Below are 27,292 nucleotides of genomic sequence, written 5' to 3' on the forward strand. Positions count from 1 at the left end.
CGCTAGCTTCGTTTCGGCGAAGTGCAGCTACAGTGCGTGCGTACCCGCCGTGGTTGCTCAGTGGCTATGGTGTTGGGCTGCTGAGCACGAGGTGGCGGGATCGAATCCCGGCCATGGCGGTCGCATTTCGATGGGGGCGAAATGCGAAAACACCCGTGTGCTTATATTTAGGTGCACGTTAAAGAACCCCAGGTGGTCGAAATTTCCGGAGTCCTCCACTACGGCGTGCCTCATAATCAGAAGGTGGTTTTGGCACGTAAAACCCCATAATTTTTTTACAGTGCGTGCGTGCGTGTGTGCGTGCGTGTGTATCTTCTTCTTTTCCGTCTTCTTGTGCGTATTCGCTTCTTCGAACACATAATTGCAAGGGATTGCGGCGTCAAAAAAAAAAAGAAAATGAGAAAGATTGGGAGATCCCACGTATATGTGGAAATGTGTGATAATCGAAGCTTTATTTGAGGTTCACAGAAATGTATGAGCCAATTTTGTGCAAACATAAGCCTATTATGACGGAAATGTTTGCGAAAAATGACGCTGTTGCAATACGTTCTTATGCAAATGCAGCGCTATTGGCGCGAACTCTTAGAACACTTATCTCTGCGCAACCGCTTGACAAAGAATAAACAAAAATAAAATGTGCGGCTAAAAAAATGTGCAAAAAATAACATATGCAAAAATAAGATTCCTGCGGCTTGCGTGGGGCAGCTGCAGGAATCGCAAGAATGCAGAGAGCCATTGCATCATGACATATTCACCTCGTGGGCACAGAAAACAAAACTTGCTAGTAGATGAGAAGGAGGAGAGCGGAAGTGCCGGATGTTCTATATTCACAACAAGCCAGCATATAATTAAGCCAAGAAAAGCAGAGTGGAAATTATATGTAGTTGTACTTGAAGTGCAGAAGTATTAAAATAAAGGCAAATCTAAGCAGACGATAAAGCGACCTGTCGCCTGTGGAAGCCGAATCCAAAATCTCTGCATTACGAATCCTTTGCACTACCAATTGTGGTACAGGTACACATTCTGTGGTATTTATGTATGTGTACAAGGTTTAACCCGGGGAGTGTTAGGCGGCCCCATTCATGGACATATTGGGGGATTTCGACGGTCTTTGTGACCAATAGCGTCACGTAGTGTTATAGTAAATTATTATGTAAATTTATTCGTAAATTACTGTAAACTAGTGCAGTACAGCACAATACGATCTTTCGTAAATTAAAGTCTAGATTTAACACATCAATTTGGTGCCCTTTAAGTGTCAAAATTTATTCTCATGAAGTCAGAACTTACGGGTTACAAAGTGTTAGTCATATTGGTAGAAGAGCAAATGCTTTACGTACTTCCTTGAAAACCAGTCTAGCTGCTCATTAACGGCACTTCGTGCAACAAAAAAAAAAACACTCCGAGCAGAGTACAAACAAGCTGCACTCAATAAAGACGTTTCAGAAGTTCCTCAACTGAGATCTGTCTCCGATTTAGATTTTTGGTAACTGAAATTGTTTAATGTAGAGCAAAGGGCCAACAATGGGACGTATATATGTTTTATGTAGTCGACATGGCACTAGCTTTGTACGCCCGGATGAGTAGAGCATTACGCGAGGTGCCTATCTAGATGCCATCTCTACCACATGCACATAAATAAGTATACATGTAGGCATTGATACACGAAATACACATGGCTGAGATCCTGCACATATCAGATTGTACGCATAGCATATACATGCATGCACATGCGTATAGGTATGTCTGGCGCCAAAGGGGCCACTTGACGCAATGCACTATACATCCAGGACTCTGAAGGTTGTGCCACGTCGACTCAGGAAACATTAACGCAACCGAATATTCACACGTTAGTGTTCAGAAGAAAGTTTTACCTATAAAAAATGTGTGGGTTGGACAGAGATTGAGTGCAAGCGCTTGGATCCGTATTTACAATAAGGCACATTCGGAAATCCGCTTTGAATACGTGCAGGTTTGCTTCAAACATACAAGCACAAAAATAAGAGAGAGACAGAAAACATATTATTCTCCGGAAAGGGAAGGGCAATGACATGTCTTGTCCCGAAGACATGTCGCTTGCCTCCGCCTCCCCCCCACCCCGATTTTCGGGAGAAACAATAATGTATGTTTCTACCCCGAAACCTGATCCTTCGAAATTGCGATACGTTTGCGCATGGAACTTGCGCTTTTGACTCAAACGTTTTGAATTGACCGTTCTTGGAAAACCCGGCCACGTAACATTCTATGGGGAATCCTTCAGTGCGCACCGTCAACGTATTCCGAGAGCTGAATGCCTACCGCTTTTGTTGGAAACCCGCACGACTTCAGAACGCTTCGATGCATTCGTGCCACTTTTTTTTTTGCAGATAATTTATTTTTGCGACGAAACAGTGTTTCCGGGAACCTGGCCTAATATTGCTATTTAGGCTTGAATTAAAACTCGCAGATAGCATTTCATGAATGTTTCTAAATCGATCGCCTTCTGCAGCTTCCAGAACAAAGAACCGGAGAACTGAGCGTCTGGCATCGCGCCAGTAAGGTCAATTCTTTGAAAGACCCATGTTTTGTCGCAGTTTTTGCGCCGCAGGCAGAGTAAGAGAGAAGACAGAAGACTGATAAAAACCGAAGAAAGAATGCAGCAAGAAGCGAGCCTGGTTATATCAAGTAAAGCCAAAACTTTGCAGGAACACTCCTAAATCTCATTTCGAAGAGAAAGCAGAGACCCTTCGCACGTGTAATACGAGGCAGTTTTATATTATTGAATTTTTTTCTTGGTAAGCGCTCGAAGTGCATTGAAAAGAACTTCCCACAGTATTTTACAGTTCAGTAGCAGAAGTTCCAATAGTGACTTTTCTTTTATGCTTAATTAAATTTCGTTTACGACAAAAGCGAGACCCTGGAAATGTTGAGTGCCCAGTAGCATTCCAATTTAAAGAAAGTCCGCAAGTTCACTTAGAGCACTGTACCTATGTTTTCTCCGTCACAAGAAGCTCGGAACAGCACTTTGAGAAAAGCTCGTCGGTACAGTGTTAGTTCCGTGCGATCACAGTTGAGAAGTCGTCAAGTTGAGTAGTTTAACTTCGTGATTTAGCGGAGTGCTGCGCGCTGTTCGTACGAGAGCAAACATTGCGACTTCAAACATCTCGCTCTCCTTAACAAAGATAGCGGTAATGTTGTGCGTCGTCGAGCCACTGTGTCGCTTGTGATAGAGCTTAATCCACATTTCGAAATAAAGAATGAAAACAAAGAGAAATAGAAATACAGAAAATTCTAAGTAAAACCGGGTGTCATCAGGCTGATAAATAAATAGGGGCACTTGCAAATATCCCCAACGACGTCATCCTCAAGTCGATATTGAATAATAACGTGATGATGATTATTATTATTATGCTGCTGCTGATGATGATGTTGATGATTGTGATGACGACAACGCAGTTTTGCGCCTCTCTCGTTGAGTCGATTGTCATGATGAAACAGGAACCAAATAAGAGGACACTTGTCTGACCCTACCCAGTATACCGACAAATGTGCTTTCTACGGAGGACACCCAGACCTCTACCATTCTACGTGGAAATGCTCCAAGCCACCCCTGCCTTCTTACAATACCCAACGCCTCCCCATCCCAGTGGGAAGCCGCTCTTTCCAGCACAGCCTCGGACGACCAGCGATACCTGATTGACCGGGCCAGCCGGATAGCAGCAGCAAATGGGGCTCTGGACTGAGGGCTCCACCCTCTGGGACTTCATTACCAAATAACAAAAAAAGTTTTCTGCTACTACTACTACTATTATTTGACAACTGGGGCTGCACATACAAAGCGAGTATCAAGTATGAATAGGCCAGTATAAAAAGGACACGTCGGGCGCGTGAAAAACAGGATCAGACGCAGCGGCTTACCGACGCTGTCGTGTACTTGGCCTTTTGCGGCATGGGCCGAACACTGAGGAGTACCGAGGCACCTTGTTAAGCCCGAGGCGCGAATCGGTGGCGCATTGGCCAGGGAGGGGGGCCACTGCCAATCCGACTCGGGCCGACGGGGAGAGCCGCGGAAAATACCAGCGCATCCGCTCGGGGCAGTCGCTTCCGGCTGTTGTTTCCGCATCGGGCCCACACGTCCAGACGCGCAATCAACCCACGAAGAAGAGGCCGACGAAGCAGGGAGTGCACGTGCCGATCGATCGATCGATCGATCGATCGATCGATCGATCTATCTATCTATCTATCTATCTATCTATCTATCTATCTATCTATCTATCTATCTATCTATCTATCTATCTATCTATCTATCTATCTATCTATCTATCTATCTATCTATCTATCTATCTATCTATCTATCTATCTATCTATCTATCTATCTATCTATCTATCTATCTATCTATCTATCTATCTATCTATCTATCTATCTATCTATCTATCTATCTATCTATCTATCTATCTATCTATCTATCTATCTATCTATCTATCTATCTATCTATCTATCTATCTATCTATCTATCTATCTATCTATCTATCTATCTATCTATCTATCTATCTATCTATCTATCTATCTATCTATCTATCTATCTATCTATCTATCTATCTATCTATCTATCTATCTATCTATCTATCTATCTATCTATCTATCTATCTATCTATCTATCTATCTATCTATCTATCTATCTACAGACAGACAGACAGACAGACAGACAGACAGACAGACAGACAGACAGACAGACAGACAGACAGACAGACAGACAGACAGACAGACAGACAGACAGACAGACAGACAGACAGACAGACAGATGTACCATTGTCGCTAAGGGAACATATTTTCCAATTAAAAAAATGCTAGTAATAACATGCATTTCCTTCTCATTCTATCTAATCATTTCCAACAGTGTCTCCTTTCTATTCGCACTTTTCTTAATGATCTGCCTTTGGCCGCTATCAAAATATCGATGCTTCTCTATGGCTGCATTTGCCTCGTATATTTGACTTAAGAGCACTGTATACACAGTGGCGAACGTCGCGGAGAGCCGCGTGGCAGCCACGTAGCTAAACTGAAAGAAACCTCGCGGATTTCCGCGAATGACCTTGCTAGTGACACTCACATATATAAGCGGCGTCGCTGACCCTGGCGGAGATTTCGCCGTAAATTGAATGGCTCTGCGGAGGGCAAGCAACACTGATGGCGGATGATGCAGGTTCTCTTTCAGGGTCTCTTCAGGTTCTCTCTTCTAGTTGGCTGACGTTGCCCAAAGCGTTCGCAGCACTGCGCAGAGTTAGTCAGATAGGAGTGCAGCTTCTTGCGGGGAATGCCATTTTTGTCTCTGCACTCCGTTTCTTGTTACCGTCTGCGTGCGCGGACAAACGAAGTAGCCCCTATTTCTACCAGCTGTCGGTCTCTATGGGGTTATATACTGTTACGTCTCAACACCACAAAGGCGTTAATTGGACGATTGCCACGAGTCAAACAACCACCAATCCGTCAGCGCCTATCCAGACGTCAACGCAGCGTAGACACCAACACTTGACTGGTCCCATGAAAGTTCATCACCCCACCAGTACCTGGTAGCCTGAGCGGAAAATCTAAAGGATGGGAACAAGGTCGACTACCTGGGAGTCGCAGGTTTCTTTCTTGCCACATATTCTAAACCAGCGTCTTCGCAGGCGGAGTTAATGCTGGTAGTTGCGAGCATGGGCATGGTATAGCAACGGAGTCAAGGAGTGTGATTTGCTGCTGGACAGTCTTCAGATTCCCTAGTCGGCTCGCCTAGGGAAGACGATGGTATTAAAAGCGGATACCTTTTGAGCAGCAGAGAGAGGGTCGTGATGTGAACTCGGAAGTTTATCGTGCTCCTGCATGGAGTGAACTTCCGTGCTGGAGCCGTGTAACTAAGCTAATAAACCTTTTTCCCTTCATTTTCTACAACCTGACGTAGCAGCCGATGGGCTTGGTGGATTCCTTGCCCTAGCGCCACCTTAAGCCGCAGCAGTACGCTCTGGCAGACGGTGACGTTTCGGTTATTTTGGTTTTCTTTCTTTTTCGGAGACACGTGTAGATTTCACGCTTGCAGGCCTATTGCAGGCCTGCACTTGTGAAATGCACCATCTGAGTTAACCCGGGTTATCTCAGACGGTAGCATGACCGTCCCGGTATGACGTTGGTTCCGGATTCGAATCCCGGACAATGGCAAACTTTTCTTCAACTGAGAAGTTTTATTTCTCAGCAATCCGTATGGGTTTCATTTGTAGCGTTGTGCATCCGTCGGGTGGATCACATTTTTTTTCTCTTTCAGGCCTATTGCCCTTAGCCTCGTAATGTTGATCGCCTTTAATTCCTCAGGTATCTACTTAGAGCGGCGCATAACTTCATAAAAGCTAAATGGACACTTTCTACAAAGATCCCAATATCGCACCTGAAAGTGGCCGCTGCTCGATTTTTAAAATAAATACCACGTTCACGTTAGCTTTGATATTTTTTATATTTTTGCCGTGTTTGGAGGAATGCATTGGGAAGTTCTTTCGAGTTTTGTTGGTACAAGAACAACTGAGGTTATGATGCGAGCATCGGTTTTAGCGAAATTCACAGGGGTAAAAATGTGTAAAATCAACACAAAAAGTTTCCGTTACAGCTGTTATATTATGCAATTGGTTACGCAGCTACGTATAGTTTGATACTAGATTGTTGTTAGCAACAGGTCTGATTTAAAATGCCCAACACAACCAAATTTGCATGGCTGTTACCACAATTTAGGTTACAAAAGTGCCGGCTACCTTTACAATTAGCGTGTTTATAAATGTTAGAATGTTGTGTCGTTGTAAAACCTTCCGCAACTGCACTATTCGATACATCAATTATAAAGAATTATGGCGTTTCACGTGCCAAAACCACTTTCAGATTATGAGGCCCACCGTAGTGGAGGACTCCGGAAATTTCGACCACCTGGGGATCTTTAACGTGGACCTAAATCTAAGTACTCGGGCGTTTTCGCATTTCGCCCCAATGGAAATGCGGCCGCTGTGACCGGGATTCGATCCCGCGACCTCGTGCTCAACAGTCCAACACCATAACCACTGAGCCGCTACATCAATTCATTTACCCCGACGAACATGTTTACGTAAGACCGAGTATCGTCCAGTGGTGCTTGTAAAATGTTTCTCGTTGTGAGATAAAGCATTCGGCGTGCGATAATGTTATCAAGTAGATATTACGATCTCATAGGTAAATTACATATTAAAAATTATACCTGAGAATAAAACAATATTTTGGCCTTTTTCTATAAATGGTGCATGTCACTGCATGATTCCAGGAAAAGCTTTTAGGCTGAAAAAAGAAAAGAACTGCTTGCATCATGCTTAAGCCATGTTGCACCTCCCCCCCCCCCCCCCCCTTTTTTTTTCCGTCTCGTTTATTTTACAGTTTCTGCCATTTTCCACACCGCCTCCAGGCACCGGGCAACATCGGGCATGGAATCCGCCTTATGACGTAAGTTGAATTTCTTTCTATTTTCCTGCGCGGAAAAAAAAGGAAGAAAGAGGGGAGACAGCCACTTCAGCATCTCTTGCAACTCCTATGCAACAGACGGGTTTAGTCAAAAAGATGATGAAAAAATGGTAGGCGTCATTTTCGCGATTGAAACCCTCATGAAACGCTCCTTAGGATGTTCAAATATTGGAATTTCTTAATTCCATAACATTCGAGTCGTGGCAAAATCTGATTTTCGATTATGGAATCATATACTCAGTATTTTTCTTAAACAAACAGACGAGTAAGTTACCAATTCGTGTAAATTAGCAAAGTTCTCTGACGACAAAAACAACAAAATCTACTTCGCATGAACTTATTTAAGAAGTCGAGACGTAGTCGAAAAAATAAAATAAATAAGGAGCCACTCCACGCATTGCGTTCGAAACGGGTGCATCCTTTTTACTGATTCAGCCTTTGCAGTATGGTTGGAATAATAAAAATAGAAATTTAGATGTGTTTTCGCAGGGATATTTTACCCTATGGACACCAAGAACCAATCTTATTCCACACCTTTCGCCCGTGGAACGGTTGCTCAGAAATTAGGGGCACCACCATCTCGAGCCGAATGTGAGCCAAATAACAAAAACTTGAATTGGAATTCAAAGTGTCTAATATTCCTCCCCCCTTGCGTTGCTTCTTCCCTGCCACACATTGGGAAGGCGCTTGCGAAGCCTATAAGAGCTTCGCCTCTCAAGTAAACCGATTGGGGACTCGTGAATGTCAACGTAAAGAACCATCGAAGTTTCCTCGTGGGAAGTGCAACCTCAAAACACGCTAAGCGAAGTCTCTTAACGCAGAAAGGCAGTGTTTCGACATTCGAACCCACTTACTTCTTCGACGCCGAAATGTATGTATCGTTACTAAAGGATTGAATTTCGTATCCAGCTTATGTGCGCGTTTTATGTCTCAATCGGGCGACGCTGTAAAGCCTTTTCCGAATATCGCGATGGCAGTGCCAGGCCTGTTTTTTTTTTTTTCTGCATATATACTAGTCGTCACCTTGGAGTTGAACTTATCAGAAGAACACGTGGTTGCAGGCGCAGTCTATCGTTGCCTTAACGACATTTCTAATAGCAAGATGACACTCAAGCCATGTACTTTGTCACCGAACTTGGAGATGCGTCTTCGGTTACGCGCGTTAGACGGGTTTCACTGCGGTGCAGTTAAAGGCTAAGAGAACCACTTGAAAGGAGTGCACACTCGCACCCGTAACTAGAGAGCCGCTAACTTATCGAAAGCTCGTTTCGCCGACATGAACTCGTAACACATCGCTGTGTTAAAATTTCAAGGATGCTTCCCCTCAGTAACGTTAGTATAGCAGTGAAGTGGCATCAACGAGAGCAGAAGATGAGCAACACTTGGAAGAAGCCGGATTATACAGAGCCTGGCCAACACTCAGAAGAAGCCTTGCCGGGAACATGGCCCTTGCGTCGGCTGCATGAGTGATGTTTCCGTGTCTCCAGGGAGCAAGATGGCCCGCGTGGCGTTCAAGCGTTATCGTTTATTTTTACATGTTGAACTTTGCGAACAGTATACCGCTCGTATATTGGGCAACTGTGTCGCTATATGCTTGTTAAAATGAAGTACCTGCCTTCGTGAGCTCTGGTAGGCCTTGTTGAGATCGGTATATTTCAGCCGTAAGGGAGTTGGGGAGCAAGTTATTTGAGATAAAATGTTTTTTTTTCTTTCATCGACTGATTTAGTGCGTTTGTGTTCGCCTAACTGGACACAAAGGAGCTGACCAGTGACATAGTTGTGGTTGCTTTTATTACGGTTTATCGAAACGACGTTCAAGATTTAGGAAGCTGACTGCACCGGATCTCAAAGCTAGATCATCGACCCGTGGGCGTACGAATGTTGCCTTCAGCAGGAAAAATGTTGCTAACCTCAGGCAGATTGCGGCGATTGCTCCACCCCGATTTTCGACGATAGTTCCACTTGTTATCTGCAGTAGGATGCGAAGCCCGTCTCAATGCATACCAGACAGCCTATACTGGCGAGGACAGAGTACAACCAGGAGGCAAAACGCTGCACGCTATAACTTTACCGTTGTTAGACCTAGCCCTGATGACCGTTCCTCAAATTCATGAGCGAGTGCTTGGGATTGCGTCTGGTCAACTGAAACCTAATGCCACCTGCAAGGCGCGAACGTGTAATTGTTGCCACATTAGCGAGGGGGCGTGAAACTTTATGATTCGGAAGAAGGGTCTCCCGATATAGCGTACATCGTCTCTTACCCGCTGCCATGCACTCTGCACATCCACGAAATGCCAGGCTTACGCAACAAAAAGTCGAAAGACCCAGTCACAACCGTGCTCACAACAGCAGACATGTGCAGAAGAGATGAAAAGATAAAATTAAAATAAAACGTGAAGTTGACCAGTGTAACCATCCGGTTGGCCTTTTTTGACTGGGACGAAGCGTAAAAAAAGATGAGGGCTAGAGAAGCGAATATATGAAAAGAATATGTCCATGAAAACTCGATAAAATGCACCTTACAGTGATTAGTCTTTCATATAGTCTAAATGCTTTTAAATAATCGTACGATGTGCTTTTAGAGCAATTCTGGCTAGTGTTGGCTGGAGCAAGGGTGCAAGGATAAACATGTACAACGTGGTATCGCAGGCTGGGTGTAGTTGGGCAACTTGGCGGCACTCGTCCGACACGGATGTTATGACCAATTGACATACGAAGTCGTGAAACTTCACCTTGATGTCCAACAAAAAGGCCACGAAGTCGTTTTTCAGTGGGTACCTGGCCACTGTGGGATCAGTGGCAATGATTCCGCCGATAACGCTGCTCGCACAGCTCATCAAGAAGAGCACAGCGTTCCGATTCCGCTTTCGAGGACTGACGCTGCAAGGCAGCTTCGACACCTGGCACGTAGCCTCACAGTGACCGAGTGGAACTCGCAAAACTTACGACTGACACGACTACATCGACTAAACCCCTCCCTGCAGCTCCGACCTCCACCCGGACTTCTTCGACGTGAAGCTACGCTACTCTGTCGCCTTTGGTTAGCAGTTGCCTTCACAAAGGCATACTCTACATTAATTGGAGTGACTGACAGTGCAGCATGCGAGGTCTGTGGCACCGAAGAAAACATCGACCACCTGCTGTGCCACTGTCCAAGATATGCCCTAGAGAGACAAGAACTTGCCAAAGCTTTCAAAAAACTGGTCAATCGGTCGCTTTCTGTGCAGGTGCTGCTGGAACACCGCCCCCATCGCCCGTCGGCCCATAAAGCGGTGAAGGCGCTTTTGTGTTTCTTAAGGACGACGGGTTTGTGCGACTACCTTTGACTATTAATGCAATTTTTGTAAAACCACACGCGTCAGCGAACTTGCCGCAATTTCCTTCCTTCCTTCCCTCCTCTCTCTCCCTGTGATCTTTGCTTTCCCCTTTCCCCTTCCCCCGGTGTAGGGTAGCCAACCGGACGTTATTCTGGTTAACCTCCCTGCCTTCTTCTTTTGTTTTTCCTCCTCCTCCTGGCGGCACTCGTCCTGTGCACCTGTCTCCGCGTCTATGTCCTTCCGCGTTGAAGCGAATTACGATAACATGTCGTCCCCGTGCGTGTGAACAATATTGTTATCCTCGCCCGCGTTTAATGCAAACGATGTCGCGTTGACACATACATACTCATTCTCATGTGTTCCTCATTTTTTCTTCCCAATTTTATTTTTGATTTATTAAATTGTATTTTGTACCGCATTGACGTAATATCGAGGAACTCGTTTCGTACCATTGGTAGCCGCTGAATATTATCTCAGGATTCGTTTCCTGTTCACCGGAGCAAGAAGTTCCGATTTCCTTTCGTCCTTCGCGCGTTGCCTTCTCGGTGGTTTGTTTCCTCGTTTTTGTATGAAAACGCTGCAAGCAAACATTGAACGAGCGGCTGCTTATCTATAGCCGCATCGCATGCACGCATAAGTAGGACGGTCCCGGATTCTGCATTATTGAATAAACTGTGGAGAAAATGAACGAGGCACCGCAAGAGAGAAAGAAAGAGAGACATACAGAGAAAAAAAAAGAAAGACTAAACTTCATCTCACTGACACTAAGGGGAACGCGAACGTGTGGCGTGCGAAATTTTCGTATCACTTCCGAAACAAGCCGCGTTTCCGGCTGCGTGGAAAACACGGTGTTGGCGACGAAGACTGCCATCTGTCCGCACTCGCGAAGAGACAGCTGACATTTTTGGTTTTGTTCTTGTCCTTATCTTTCTTTTAATTGTCTTCTGCGAAGAATCTGAATGAAAGTTAACGCGCAGGAAATATGGGGAGCTGCTAAAAATTGAAGCTCTGATGAAAAGTACGTAGCGTGACGGATTCCCTTGCTCGTAGGAAAATTGTTGCTGTCGGAAATGCATTTGTGTTTCGATTCCTGATTCCTTCAACGATCTTGTAAGCGCGTGACTTTAGTACGGCTTCCATTTGCTCTTACTACGTGTAAGTCGGGGTGAGGTTTTTGTTACTGTTCTGGCGCTAAGGACGGACGAGTCGGCTATATTAGTGAGTCTGTGAGGCCCGTATAGGTTTCTGAGTTACTTCACAAGATAACACGCAATAAAACTGCGTTAGTGATATTTCCGTGACCCTCTTCAAGAGCGAAATGTTCTATCTAAAATGGTTTGGCAGATGATGCATTATGGTCATTGTGCGCATGTCTGTGATTTTCCTTGTATTTGCTGATTTTTCGGTGAATAAAAATAGATGAAGTTCGCGCTTGTCTTGTGTCGTTCTCCCTCTCGTGATCGTCTTAGTTGGCGCTGTTCCTTCCTAATTCAAGTATGCAGCATCTAGCCCAAATGAATGTTGTCCTGTAGCACGTTAAGTATGGAAATTAGGAGCCTGCCAACTGCCTTCTTTGTAATTTGTGTAACCTATTGAATCGTCTCTTCACACCTATATGTCGCGAAACCTGACAAGAAAGAGCAGACACCAACCTCGGAAGCAAAGATCGCTGGAACACGCGTATACAGTTTACTCGGTGCCCAATATGTGTCACTCGAAAATTTAAAAAAATACGATGACCCAGAGAACTTCAACTCGTTGTTGGGACTGAAAGTTTGAAGATAGTATAAGTATTGAAGCTGTCTGAAGCTGTCTGAAGCTGTGTGTGTGTGTGTGTGTGTGTGTGTGTGTGTGTGTGTGTGTGTGTGTGTGTGTGTGTGTGTGTGTGTGTGTGTGTGTGTGTGTGTGCGTGTGTGTGTGTGTGTGTGTGTGTGTGTGTGTGTGTGTGTGTGTGTGTGTGTGTGTGTGCATGTGCGTGTGCGTGCGCGCGTGCGCGCGCGCGCGCGCGTGTGTGTAATATTGGCATTTTAAACTTGTTTTAGTGACATTTTAAAGGCGATGAAGTTATTCATGTAGGAGTATCAAATCATTACTTGCATATTATTGATAAATTGTATGCCGGTATACTACATCAATAATGAAGATTTGTGATCGACTTGAACCATTATGACCTACAGGCATTGTGCTTCGATCAGGATTATATCCAAGCTACAGCAAGTCTAACCCAATGAGGCTTCTAGGGAACAAAAGTGCAAAGTATAAAGTAGAATAAAAAATGACCGCGTATTCCCCGGCCAAACAAATGCAAAGAGGTAAAATATATCCTTAGGAGGTGGGGGAGGGGGAGCACTTGTGCCTTAGCATCGTATATAATACTGAAGAAATAATTGTGAAAGCAGAGTAGCGTTTACATGATGCCAATCGCAAAATAGTAGTTATTTGTTATCTGATGTTTTGTGCAGATGGTACATTTTGTATATTATTTTCAGCACATACAAGTCCACAACAGCACACAAAAGAAATCAGTCGACGACTAGAGAATTAACGGAGACTGAATACGTTGCTGAAATCTTCACTGTCCCGCTCATTTTTCTTTTCTTTCGACAATCTTCAACTCCGCTTCTGAAACAGCTTTCGACCTAATTAAGTACCTCTTTTCAGGAACAGGGTTTTAACGGAGTATTTAGGTCTTTACTAAACAATTGTATGCAACGATTCGGAATGACATATCTTCTGCACGTTAACGTTTTCGCTCTCTTTCGCAAGGGATACATTTTTACACGTTTCTATTGGCTTGCACTAGTTTTTTCCACGCGAGGGACATTCTCAGCACTATATTACTCAGTTCCCTGTCTTTGTTTGCTCATATTCTGTTTGGAGAGAGAGATAGAGACAGACAGAGACAGAGAGAGAGAGGGAGAGAGAGCAAACATTTATTTTGAGCGTGGAGTGCGCCCTATGCGGGCGGCCTCCTTGTCCCAGGTAGCCGCGGGCCATGGCCATCTCGCGTGCCCGTTCGATCAGGCTGCGCTGTTTCTTCGGGTCTCGGTCCGATATCGTGGCCTCTCGCTGCTATTCGGTCAATGCTTGCGTGTCTACGTTGCCATGTTTTCGTACGCGTCCCCGTACCATGTGAAATAGGGCGTCTGGGACATCACATTACGAGCAGATGCAAAAGTGCTCGGTGGGTGAGATTCGGTGCAGTGAGATATCGTGGACGTAGGCATTGGTTTGCAATTTCCTGAGGGTAACTGCCTCTTCTCTAGTTAGGCTGGGGTGAGATGGCGGGTAAGCTGTTCTGTATAGCGTACACTGTTGCAAAATATCGGTGTATGTTTAGATTACTTCATCCTTCCCCCTTGGCGCGTCCTGTGAGAAAGGTCGGTGAATGTGAGCTCGGGCGCAGGCGTCGGCTGCATATTTCGAGTAAAAATGCGATTTTCAGAAACTGTTGGCCTCGATATGTGATTCTGTCGGCATCAGGCAGCTGTGGGCCTTTGTCAAGCTGCCTCTACGGAAAGCAGCTTTTACCTACAGCCTCCGTCATCGGTAAGACAACGAAAAATAAACATTATTATTATTATTATTATTATTATTATTATTATTATTATTATTATTATTATTATTATTATTATTATTATTATTATTATTATTATTATTATTATTATTATTATTATTATTATTATTATTATATTTGATACTTTAGCGTTGATTCGCACACTGCGATGCTGAATTTCTTTACATACAGAGATGGCTCGTTCCCAGATGGCTGTGTATGTGTGTGTGTGTGTCGATGGCATTACCTATCGTGTACAGAAGAGCCCAGTTTTCTTCATTTGATATTCCTAGCCTAGATTCCACAAATAATGATACGAGCTACGTTTGTTTAACATGTAACACGTTTTCCGGTGCTGTCACAAGTTCACGCTGAGCCCTGTGACAAACACAAAACAAAGACTGAACATGTTCATGTAATAACTTTCTTTCGAAACTTTCAAGTTCATTCCAGAGGGTAGAACTACACGTGGCCAGTTAATGAATTTTCGCACAGATAGAACCTTGCAGCCCATCGTTATAAAGAACAACAACAAGCGGCAGGAAGCAGCGGCGAGAGTAGTTTTTAAGCAGGCGTAAGTAAAATGTGTGATGTTCTTATGGCTTGTCCCGCATTCATTGCACCCTCGTAACACGCGATGCAATTAACCTCCAACTGCGTAAGCCTGCTCTGCTTTCTCTCCTTTTTTTTTTCTTCCGCTTATTATTTTCACCTCATGCTGGAATGTCCGGAGGTCCAGCTTCCCTGTTTCAACAACACCATCTCATCTCTCTAGGGAGAATACGTCGTTTATTTTTTATATTTAGTCACTTTCTTTTCTTTCATATTTGACGTCAGGATTGTCGCCGTACATTGCGCTCACTGATATTTTTATCTGTGTGTGTTTTCACTTTGACGTTATTTGCCTCTGTTTGCCTCCAATGCCACTAGCAGTCCAGCAAACGCCCAGGGCACTAATAAATTGGGGGCCGCCTACGAGTATTGCGGGGAAACAACCTCGTTTCGGGGCGTATTGTCTGCGGAAAGTGCAAGTCTCTTTTAATTAGCATTGCCAAATCATAACATCACGGATAATGCTTACTTCAAGAGCGTTGAACAAAAGAACACGTAGTGCAAAAAAAGCGCCATGATTGTTTAGCGACCCCAGTACGAAACGTAAATACGGCGAGACTGCTAATTACAAGAACAAAGGTTTTCCTTTAATTTCCAGAGACTCGAGAGCGAGAGAGATGCACTTCTCAATTACCTCACATCTTTTTGTATTTCTTTCTGACCTCATATCGAGGTTCTATCGAGATAAATGCCAGAATTGCTTACACTATGGCGCTGCTCATTTATTAGAGTGCAACTATATATGGTTAGTCGAGGATGAAAGAGGGTAATCTGTGGGAATGACTTAAGAAATTTAGATTATGACTTAAGAAATGGGACGGAATCAGCTGACGCAACATGGGCGTAATAACATACAGGTAGAAGAGCAGGCCGTCCTTGATGGGACCTAAATCTGTTGGTCATGATGATGACGACGATCACATCTCATCGCTTGTCATCATGTCTCTTTTGCCGAAGAAGTGGCCAGGTTTGTTGCCGCGACGGTTTGATTACGGGTCTGCGACAACGTCATTCCACAGTGGTCGTGCCGTCATTGTCTTTGTTTCCTTTTTTTTTGTCATTGCTACCGCCATCGTTATCGTCTCCATCCATCAGGGTCATGAGTAGCACTTGAGACTTTACTTTCAGTGGCCCTCAACTATTTTCTCTATCATTTTTCGAAGTGCCCAAGTAGCACTGGAATTGAGGGCAATGTTGCCCCTATGTCTTACGGTAGCTACACAATGTGTGACCAGCATTGTCTAACGCCCGACTTAAATCGATCCTTCTTCTCGTGTTTCCTGTGTGATAACTCATTATTTAGAACACAATACGTAAAAGGGCATCCAGGCTACAGATAATATTTACTGCGCGGAATTAGCAGTCATTGACTTAGGGAGCTTTGTGTGTCTAAGTGTATGTATGAATTTCATCTTTCTGAAACATTAAGTTCAATATTGGTTGATTGTTTTCTTTTATTATATGAAATTGAGGTGAGGTTGAAACCATGATTGGCACCGGCTACTCCTTTTTGCAGCGCAAGCGAAATTAAAAGCACACAAAAGGAATATGCCCTGTGGCATTCAAATAGCGTGAGTATTTCCAAAGTTCTGTCCACGCAAGAAAGTGAAAGGAGACTGCGAGACCTGCGCTGACTGATCGGACACGCTGTATGAATATCCCGGGCCACCATAGTGAACGGTACGGCACGCTTCTGTCGTTGGAAGCGAATGTTCGTTTTTCCACATGGCACGTAACGGTTCGTCTTGCAAGGGCAAGGTAACGCTAAACACCGCCATAGCTTTCAGCAAGAGCATCGGGAGAGCAGGTGAGGCTACAAGGGGAAACAGCCCATTTCTTATCGGAGCCTATCTTTTTTTTTCTTCCAGTCGTTCTTCTATAATACATATTAGAACACCGAACCACGCTGCCATCGTGAATCTTCTTCGGTACTTGAGCAATATGTCTGCCTCAGCCCGCTAGTCTTTCCTGCAGCTAAATATGTCTTTTTTTTTGTCTACGCTTGTTTCTGCTTCCATACGCCCGGAAAATTAGGACAACAGCAAAATCTAAAGTAATACAGCTCGTCGCCGCGTGAGTCCTCACATCGACCTGTGCCTTCTTTGTTTTTTTCCGCCATTATTCTTCGGGGCCAGAGTTTCCTTCGTTCGAAGTAGCAAGACAAGCGAAACGGGTCCCCCCCTCCCCCAACCTCCTCCCCTTTCAAGGTTACACCACGGACAAGTGGAGACCCTGCTGAGACCGCGACGACGGCGGCAGCGACGGCGGAAGGAGGGCCTGGGTTACGCTACGCCGAAATTGATATATTGATTGCCGTGTACGTGCGCGGCTTTATATATCCATAGAGAACTGCCCTCTCCCTTTCTCGTGGCCCTCCTTTCCCCTTCTTCCTTCTTGCAAAGAGAGAGGGTGGAGAGAAGGAACACTGGGGGAGGGCACCTTACAAGCGCCCGAGACGAGCAAAGCCTGCCAATAAAAGAGCGCGGCGACGGTATCGCACAGCACTCGCAACGAATAGCCGGGCTGCGTCGCTCGGCGGGCTGTGAAACTCTCTCCCTCTCTTGCTTCTGCAATTCGATGCAGCATTGTGCAAGCAAGGATGTCGCGGGTCGCGTCGGTCAGTCATCAGCATCAAGGCCTGTATGACGTAGAGGAAAGGTAGATTGATCTGACGACGCCTTGGCGATCGTAATTTTATAGGCGTCATAAATAGCGGTATTGTTGAACATTTTCGCTTTCTGCGGAGGTCTTGAGATATTTCACCAGATGATCAGGAACTAATGTATGCAGAGTGATCATCATCCGTAGGCAACCCCGAGAGGCAGGTTGTAGGGAGAGATAGAGTGAGATGGTGGAGGAAGACTGACGAAGGGCAGAGATTGGGCCAACGATCGGAAAAAACAAAACAAAGAAGAAAACGTGAGCACTTGCAATAAAATTCAGCATATTTTAGCAATTCCTCTGTGCCTGAACTAATTTACAGCTACTGCCGAAGGCTATTATGACCGGACATCGTAATCTTCCTCGTTTCTTGAATGATTGCTCTGGCTTCTCAGAAGCACCGTCTTTTGCTTTTTCTTTTTTGAACACCTAACAAGAACACTTTTGTTGACTAATGTGGTGCCGGCTACTGCTTGTCTCACGGAGATATAGTAATTTACACAAGAGCCGCTAAGTACTGGAATTTCCGCACGTGTAGCACATACCGTAACACATACGTGTTGTACTTGTATGACACGCGCACTTAACATACCGTACGCATTTGACTTACACATATTTTGCGCACGTGCCTATTACTGTGAGCACTCGTCGATATGCAAAACTTTAGAAAAGGACACAAACTCACTAAGAAACTATCAGTACTACATGAGCGGTACCACGTAAGTGATACAAATCACCGCGTGACAGTAAAAAATAAAACGCTCATAACAACAACACATTTTTTTCTAAAAGTACGGTACGCTGCGCACAACGTCAGCATTCTGAGCTGAAGTATTGCTTTGCTGTGGCTACCGAAATTCATGCACGGGCGCCGCGAGTCTCGGAGCCTCTGTGCCACACTGAACAAGGTGCAAACTGCTAGGGTCAAATGTTGCGCTGAAGCTCAGCTGTTGGTGAGTCGGACTCCGGACGCTGAGGCATGACTCCGAAGGAGGCGTGACTTCGATCCCCGGGCGCGATGGTGGGTGAAATTCTGCGCGCCTTTCTTTTGTAGAGTTACGTGCAAATCGTAGTAGGTTTCACTCGGACGTAATGTTGCACTCGGTTTAAACCTATACCTGTTATTATCTTTTTTCGTTTCCCCATAACCAGTTATTTGTTTTTCTAATGCCTATGTTTGTGCTGCAATGCATAGCGCTGCTTTTTACAAAGTGTTTTGTTATTTTGTTTCAGTGTTTATTTGGAAAATTGAAAAGCTCTGCCTGTGTACTGTACTGCCAAGCTCTGTCCAAGAGAAATATAAAGACTGAATTGAATTGAATTGACTGGAACTGCTAATACAAGTGGTCTAGAATTCTCCCCGCACTCCACATCCATTTCTTCTCTCTCTTTTTTTTTTAAGTACTCATAATGTCTGCCTTTCTTTTGCGAGCAGCATTACGCTACATGGCGTCCTTATTCGTTTATAACATATACTGTGCACAGCGAATTGCATCCCGTCTTTGAATAAGGCGCTGGATTGTGTTGCAAAGCACCTTTTTTGCAGCGAAGCTCTATACCTATACTGCCCATGCATTTGTAGTGTCCGTGGTCAGAAATATGGGCCAATCCCGGAGGTAGAGAAATACTGGGCCGATCGGCGGCGCAGGTGAAGCAGGCTTCAAGCATTCCGTCAATAATAATAATAATAATAATAATAATAATAATAATAATAATAATAATAATAATAATAATAATAATAATAATAATAATAGAAGTAATTAGATTAAGATGTATTGTTTAAAGTCGATGCGTATACTGGAATCGTTTGTGAACAGCAGATGGACTCATCAGCAGGAGGCATTGCCATGCACGCAAAGGACAGTATGCACGTAAAACCATACACCCTTGACTCGCAAGAGGACAATGCCACCGACTGTCGGGATGTCTGTGCCGTACAAACGAAAGACGGAATTTTGATATCCACTGCGCGTATATCTGCAGGCACACGCGAGTGTGATATGGAGAAGTTCGTGACCACGCACATGGCATGGGTTAGCCGTGACGACACCATCCCTGTGATCACCGCTGCAGACATCAATGTGGACATTGACAAAACCAAACAAGAAATGGTTCTCTCAGTTCGTGTTATAAGAGTTCGGTTTGTAGTGCCACACCAGTTCAAGTCACTCAACTATTCAACAACGCTCGTGTATAGATTTACCTTTCGCCGAAATTCGGTCTAAGCTTGTAAATGAACCAATCGGTTTTTCCAAAACGTTTTTCCAGCCCAATAGAAATCAAACGCTAGCACCAGAAACGGCACAACAATTAGCATGACTACAGAATGAGAACGAAACCTTTATTTGAAGCAGTGACTTGTCAGTCGAGATGGAAGGGTCCCTTATGAAGTTTTTTTTAATTTTCTAATCAAGGTGAGTAATCGCAGAATCTGCGTTCTGATAGCCTCGTCGCCTTCTGACAGCCTCGTCGCGATTTACTGTGGAGTCTATGGTTTATTCCAGATTTAATTATTGTTGATCAATGAACTGTCACTTTTAGTCCTGAACAGACGCTGTCCGAATCTCACAAGGTCACGATGGGCTAACCTGGGAACTCGCAGTCCATCTTTAGTGGTTTACTTGCTTTCTGAATTACTAAGAAGCTCGCGGTTCAATGACGCAGGCGTCTAATTTAGTTGATCGATATCGTTGCGAGATTTGTGTCAAATCGCTAAATTTAAAGAAAACAAGCATCAAGTTTACAATCCAGTAAATATGCAAAGAGCAACGGGGGAAAAAAAGGAAAAAAAAAGGTTCACTCTTCATACAATCACTCCTAAAACTCGTCCTCGAACATGTCTGCGTTATTTGTTGCTTATTGTTTCATTTCCTCCAATATTCTTTTCTGAAGATCAATTTTGCAACTTTCTCATCGGCCTTTCTTTCTCCCTCCGATTCGGGGGTGTGGCTTTTCTGTTTGTTTCTTTGCTCCCATGGTCCAACGCAGGCGCTGCGCCTGCCGTACCAAAAATATATTCTTTCTCAAGTGCCACCGAAAGAAAATAACGTTAATTATTATTATTATTAAGCATGCCTAAATAAGACTATAATAAACAAATTAAAACAAACTGAAACAGTGCTACGAGCTTCGTTTCACGATTGCCTGGTATGTCAGTTGTAGTTAATGCGACGTTGCCCAGAACTGGCAAGACAGTGCATGGACCTCCTCCGTACAGCGCAATATAGTGAGCGTGTTCACACCCGCAACCATGGGACGTAACGGTTGGCCGAGGTTCCCCGGGGAACTAATTGTTTGTCTCTGCGTGTGTATACGACACGGGCAGAAGGGACGGGACGGAGGCATGTCCTGCCGCGGAGTGGCAGTATCACGTTAAGGTTAACATAACTGACATTTGGGCGATTTGACGTGTTTTCACTTTAAGTAACAGAGCGAAGCGTTGCACTAAGCTTGCGGTTACGCTGTTCAATGCGCGCGCGCTCTGTTCACCTTCTACCTCTTTCACTCCCTCTATTAATGTGACTAGATTTCTTCTGCTCTTTCGCCCGTTTTCGTTGTGGTCTCTGGGGGTGGGTCAGACATTCATCGCCTATGCAAGGGCGCCGATATACAAAGGGGGGGGGGGGGCGTAGTCGCGCACAAGACAACCGAGTTGCGAGGTAGATTCGTCGCCTAATGTTGGCTGTTTTAAATCTTTGAGACGCACATACTCTCACTCGAGAGCTTGGGGGCGTCTGAAGGTTTACATGCTGCGGTGGGAAGGTTCACGAAGGACATCCTCTTCTCCCACCATCTTCTGCCTGTATGCGCTGTAAGCGATGTTTGAAACAACGGAATACTTACTAGCCTATACCCAAACCTTGCTTCTCTCTTCCTGTGGTGGCTACGAGAGAGGGTTCGGCCGGTAGGAGAGAAGGAGCGGCAGTCATCTGTACCCAACCGGCGCTCGAGCTGCTGTAAACAGCATTCCCGTGACGAATTAGCTTGTGTGTATAGCCACCCATACTACCACCGCAGGTGCGCTGGTTAACGACTATGTGCCCTACGGACTCGCTCAGTGTAACAGCAAGCGCTGGCTGAATGTCCTCAGTGCAACAAATGCACGCCTTCAAGCGAATCATTACTTTAAAAAAGCGAATAGGCTCCTGTAGAAGCGCTCAGCTATTCGCTTACATTGACGGTCTTAGGTGATGGCTCCTGCACATGTTTTCCGGTTTCCCTTAACCCCGGTGCAGGGTAGCAAACCGGACGTTCGTCTGGTTGATCCACTTGCCTCTCCCGTCCTTGTCTGTTCTCTTCCTTTAAACTCACTAACGCAGTGACCGCACCACTAACGTAGTGCGCCATAGTGCACATACCGTGTCATAGTTCAACCGCTGTTCTGAACGTTATATAAATTTATGTGCTGCTTATATGGTACTGTTCACCGCGATCACATTAATGAAGGTGTGTAAGCGAAAATGCTTGTGCTTTTTAGCTATTTTGTTTATACGGTAAGAATCTTCTTATGCTCAATCAATCCTGTGGTTTTTCCGGCCAGAACAATGATCTAACTGCGAGGTATTCCGTAGTAAGAGATTCCAAAATAATTTTAACCAACTGAGGTTCTTTAATGTGCACCGAATGCATGGTACGCCGGCATTTTCTTTTCTTTTCAGTCTTTCTTTTTTTTTTCTTTGCGTTTTGCCTCCATCAAAATTCGACCGCCGTTACCTGGATCCCATCCCGTGACCTCGTGCTTAGCAGCGCAAAGCCATAGCCGCTAATCCAACCTGCCGAGTAATCTTTTTATGATCAAGCTAAGCGCTGGGTTGGTACAATGTAAACACTTTTCTCTTGCTCAATTCTACTTCTTTGTCATCGTCCACTGCTCCTAATTGGCCTGTTTTTGTTATAGCGTGGGTGGAGCGCCATTTTAAACCCTGGCGGAGTATATAAAAGCAAAAAAAGAAAAGTCAGCGTAGAAATCATTGACGATGAATGCCATTGTAAGCGAATAACCCGAAGGAATGAAGGAACGAACGAACCAATTAACGAACGAAAATACCAGGTGAGAAAATGAACAAATGAGTGAGCGCGTGAATAAGCGGACGAACGAATGAAGGAACCAGCGAGGGAGAGAACGACTGTTTTCCTTGCCGAGCTCTTCGCAGAGCTCACGCGCGCAACTCCCCCCCCCCCCCCTTCTTCTCCTTCACTTTCGCCGAAAGAGCTCATGAGCTGCAGCCCTCCCTCTCCTTCGTTTCTCCCCTTGAGCTTGCGCTTTCCCTCGGCGCCTTTGTATCGCAAGTCCGACCAGCGACCATCAACCACCGACCGTCGACCACGAAAACGGATGGAAGAGGCAAACGAAGTTCTACGCTTAAAAAAGAAACTCTCCTTGACTTGCTACAATTACTTTTATTACTTTGTCATTACCTTTATTACATTGACCTTCAAGTCCCGTCCGGTTAATGCAGTTACTCCTCAGAATCCCCTTTCTCTCTTCTTTCGCCAGCACAGGGCTGCAGCTTAAAGTATATACGCATATGCGCGCTGCGGCGGCTACAGGAAGCCATATTACCTCGCGAACTGCATTGGAGAAGACGAAATGCGAAACACCGTAAGGAAGCTTTCTGATGGATCCAGTTTTCCTCAACCATGTTGGCTGAGCTCCCAGCTAGCTGAGATGCATGTTCCCAAATCACCGATATTGCGAGGAACACAGGGCGGCGGGGATGGTGGCACAAGCCCGTGCGCTGACGCCGTATTTACGATTCCTCCTAGTGGTCCGCCATCTTGGTTCAGTCAAACGAGATATGCTAGAAAACGCGCTAGCGAATCTTGCATGTCACCTAGCTCAGTGCTACGGACGTGTCACCGACCTATCCGCGCGGCCAAAAAAACTGCCTCGCTTGGCTACACAGCTCAGTCGTTACGTTAAGCGGCCGGATCCTTCCAAGGCACTACCCGGCCCCGTCGAAAGGTCATGTAGGACAGCTTGCAACAATACCTGCTGTGGAGCGAAACAATCAACATAATATAGGCCCTCCACCGGAAGTACCACATGGAATGCTTTTCGTTTATTTCCTAAGAAGCACGCGTCTCTCTCTATTAAAAAAATAAGCAAAAGCAATGTTATTGAGGTTAGAACTTTGCTATCCGAAAGAAGGTTTTGCTTTCACTTTCCAGACATTTAACTAGGGAACTTGCTCATTCGGAGGTTACGATCAGTTATGTTCTAGCTAAGAAGCCACTACGGGTGCCACAGATATATCGGAGAGAAAACTGGCAAGTTAAATAGACGTTTGTTCTAACGCGACTGCCCTGCGCGGCACCACCGCTTTCGGTTAGCAGATGGTTATAAAGGTTATGACTTCTTCCCCCTGGCTGGCTCATTTAGTATCGTTACTGCCATGGAAACGATGTTATTGCCGGAGATCAGAACGAGTGCCTTTTCAACTGCGAATGTTTGTTTTTTGAGCAAACCGTATGAGGGTCTCCTTTGAAGCTTCGTGTTACTTTCAGCTGCAATTTATTTTTCTTCCCATCATGAATTCCAGTGAGGTCCCATTTGAATCGGAGCGGCAACGAATCGTTACCTGGCCTGAGTGAACTAATTACGTTTTAGTATATGTTTCGCAATCAATCATTCCTCACATCTATAATTTATCGTGTAAGGTCACCTACGCCTGTGACGACCTCTCTTTTCTTCACTGTTGCTTTCCCCGAAAGATTCCATTCATTACGATATCCACTGCTGAACAGTTGAAGTTCCAATCAGCTTTGACGCCAGTTTGTTTCTTGAAGGTGTACGTCCGCTCCGCCTCTCTATCTCCGGCTTTATCCTTGAAAAGGCTTGCTCCACCTCGCGGATTTCCTCAAAACGCTTTTGTTTATTGGTTAATGTGTGGTGTCCAAAGCATGGCGTCTATGACGCGTTTCCGGCTCCCGAATCGCTTCCGGAGCATGCAGCCAGCAACAAGCATAGCCTACGAGATGTGGTTCTGCAATCCAGAGAAAGTCGTCACCTCCTCAAGGCGTGGATTTCGACACCACCTATTGCAAGGCGCCGAGTTGAATGGGCGGAAAACCAGATAGCTCACATCGCGTACATGTTTCTCCTCACTCAAAGGCTGAGAAAACGGCGTCAGAATGACTCGAAGCTCTAAACGCGCGAATTTCAGTGCTGGCCGCACTGGTATACGGCTTATCGGCGGGTTTCCGCACCTGGTGTACGTTTGTAACCGCTAATACCCTTCCGATGGCTTTCGCCGCATGCACTCTGCACGGCGGTACACGAATGCTGCAAGGACTCAACGTGTCTTGTAATGCGACGAGGGAGGGCAAAAAAAATCGATGTGGCTCCGGGGGCTTATTCTATAGGCACGGAGAATAAAGCTCCCCCGTTCGATATATCGCCTCCCACAGGCGCACACGTATGCATGCCACATGCGTAAGCACGCACAGGAACGCGAGCACATTCACCAAATAGAGAGACGACAGCGTGTTCGCCTTCTGTGTACACGCGCTACTCGTACTCGTTGCAGCGTCTCTAGGGGAACGTAGGGCACGCAACGGCTGTTTTTTGGGGGGAGGCCGCGTGGACTTCAAACGCACCGCGCTCGTTAGGGACGATTCGTAGGCCGGTATCTCTCATCGGTATTTTTTTTTGTGCGCCTCCCTATAGCATGCCTTCGCTCTTAGCCTCTACTTCCTTTGTCACCGTTTGCTTTCTGGCGTGTTGTCAGTACCGTCCGGTAAAGCGTGAACGAGGCCGGGTCCGCGTTCGGCATTCCATCATTGGAAAAGCGTATGTAGTGCGACTATTATTATTATTATTATTATTATTGTTTGTTTTGAACCCATATACACGTACACAGTTAACAGGAAAGGGAAAGCGAGGAGCAGGCTGGCAACTGCCACCGGAAGGGGCACAACGCCTGCCTACTCTTCTGAAGGAAGGTGGCAGTAACACAGAAATGGAAGATAGGAAGGAGGGGAGGAAAGAGGAAAGGAAAGGATCGAAAGGCGAATCCAAACACGCTTCACAACGGACAGCCGTCTTTGCCGAACTAGGCACTCCGTTGTCGGTCCGCGTTCGTAAAGCTCTCCCCCTTCGTCTTCTCTCTGTTCTTGCTTTTGACAGAGTAGGGGTGGGCCAACGAGATTAAGTCCACTTACTATGGCGACAGCTAATCTTTGTGTGTGTGTTTGTATGCGTGCGTAATACAGGGTGTCCCACGTAACTTGAGCCCAGCTTCGAAAATATGCAAATGCCACGTAGCTGGACCCAACCAAGATACTGAGAGTATGTTTTTTGCATTCCACCTAATTAGATAATTTGTCTTGATTAAAACATCTACTTCTTAATTATTCTAATTACATGAAAAGAGTCACGAAGCAGATTGTACAGCAACATGAAAAAACTACCGATACCTGTCTGTGTTGCGCAATACGTGCTACATAAAAGTGTTTTTCCGAGCGTGAAAGGAGCCTATGAATATACGCCCGCGTGACTGGCCGCTCGAGGCACTTTGCGTGTATTGGGGGCTTCTTTCACGCTCGGAAAAACACTTTTATGTAGCACAGCACGTATTGCGCAACACAGAGACGTATCGGGAGTTTTTTCATGTTGTTCTGTAGTATTTCCTTCATGAAACTTTTCATCTAATTAGAATAATTCAGAAGTTTTTTGATCAAGGCGAATTATCGAATCAGCTGGAATGGAAAAAAAAACACTCTATCTCCAAGCGACGGCAAACAAAATTACCTGGGCTTGGTGTAGTTATGTGGCATTTGCATATTTTTGAAGTTTGGCTCAAGTTACGTCCGACAGCATATATATATATATATATATATATATATATATATATATACGTGTGTGTGTGTTCATAGCTGAAAGCTTCAAGTTTGTTTAGAGAAGTAAAGAACTTTGTGACTCGCAGGCCGCTTTGTTGTCACTTCATGTTGATATCAGCAATTCGCAAAACGTGGTTAGCTTATGAGACAGTAAAGGAACACACAAAAACAAGTAAACAGAATCGCACTATGATGTTCCAGTGGATACCTGGTCCCTGCAATTTTCTTGGGAATTATCGTAAACTATTGAGTAGAGGGTTTAACTGTGATAAGCTCACTCTGTGGGATTTTATTACCTTACTTTGGCCACTTAAATACCCGTACTCATGTACCTTGATTTGAAACTAATCCCTGCTTCCTTATGTAGCCTAATCTTACTGTGGTTACGAGACTGTTCTTTGTGTTGTCTTTAGTGCACCTGTAACTGGACTTGGTGTCGTGTGTTTCTGAGTTGACTTTCAGTTTTAATGTGAAATTAGTCTACGTATGTGACTGGACCTGCTGTTATTGCGATTTGGAGTTGACATTTAGGTTTAATGCGTTTAAGTTGATTCTTTTTCTGACATATCTATGGAACAGGAGTAGCCGGCACCACTTAAATGCAACAACATCTCCTAAGTACCATATATTAATAATAAAAAAAGAAACCTCCTCTAGTATCGCTACCTGTACGTCTCGTATTATTTGCTTTAAGTGCGGTTCATATATTGCCGCTCTCACCACTGCAGTGCGTGATGAGTCTCATTTTACGACATATTTTTTTTTTCATCCTTTCCTGGGAGATATTTCAACCGTAACAACAATGCTTTTAGGGCCGAC

At 45.0% G+C, this 27,292-nt stretch overlaps 1 protein-coding gene across 1 annotated transcript in view; it reads left to right on the plus strand.

Annotated features, from left to right (window-relative positions):
- LOC139056253 (uncharacterized) overlaps positions 1 to 27,292 on the plus strand; it is a 642,331-nt gene that overhangs the window by 261,001 nt on the left and 354,038 nt on the right. Inside the window, exon 4 of the mRNA XM_070534328.1 lies at positions 7,403 to 7,468. Within this exon, the coding sequence (XP_070390429.1) occupies positions 7,403 to 7,468 (66 nt within the window). The remainder of the gene's footprint in view (positions 1 to 7,402; positions 7,469 to 27,292) is intronic.

Source organism: Dermacentor albipictus, chromosome 2 (assembly GCF_038994185.2).
Source record: "Dermacentor albipictus isolate Rhodes 1998 colony chromosome 2, USDA_Dalb.pri_finalv2, whole genome shotgun sequence".
Lineage (NCBI taxonomy): Eukaryota > Metazoa > Arthropoda > Arachnida > Ixodida > Ixodidae > Dermacentor > Dermacentor albipictus.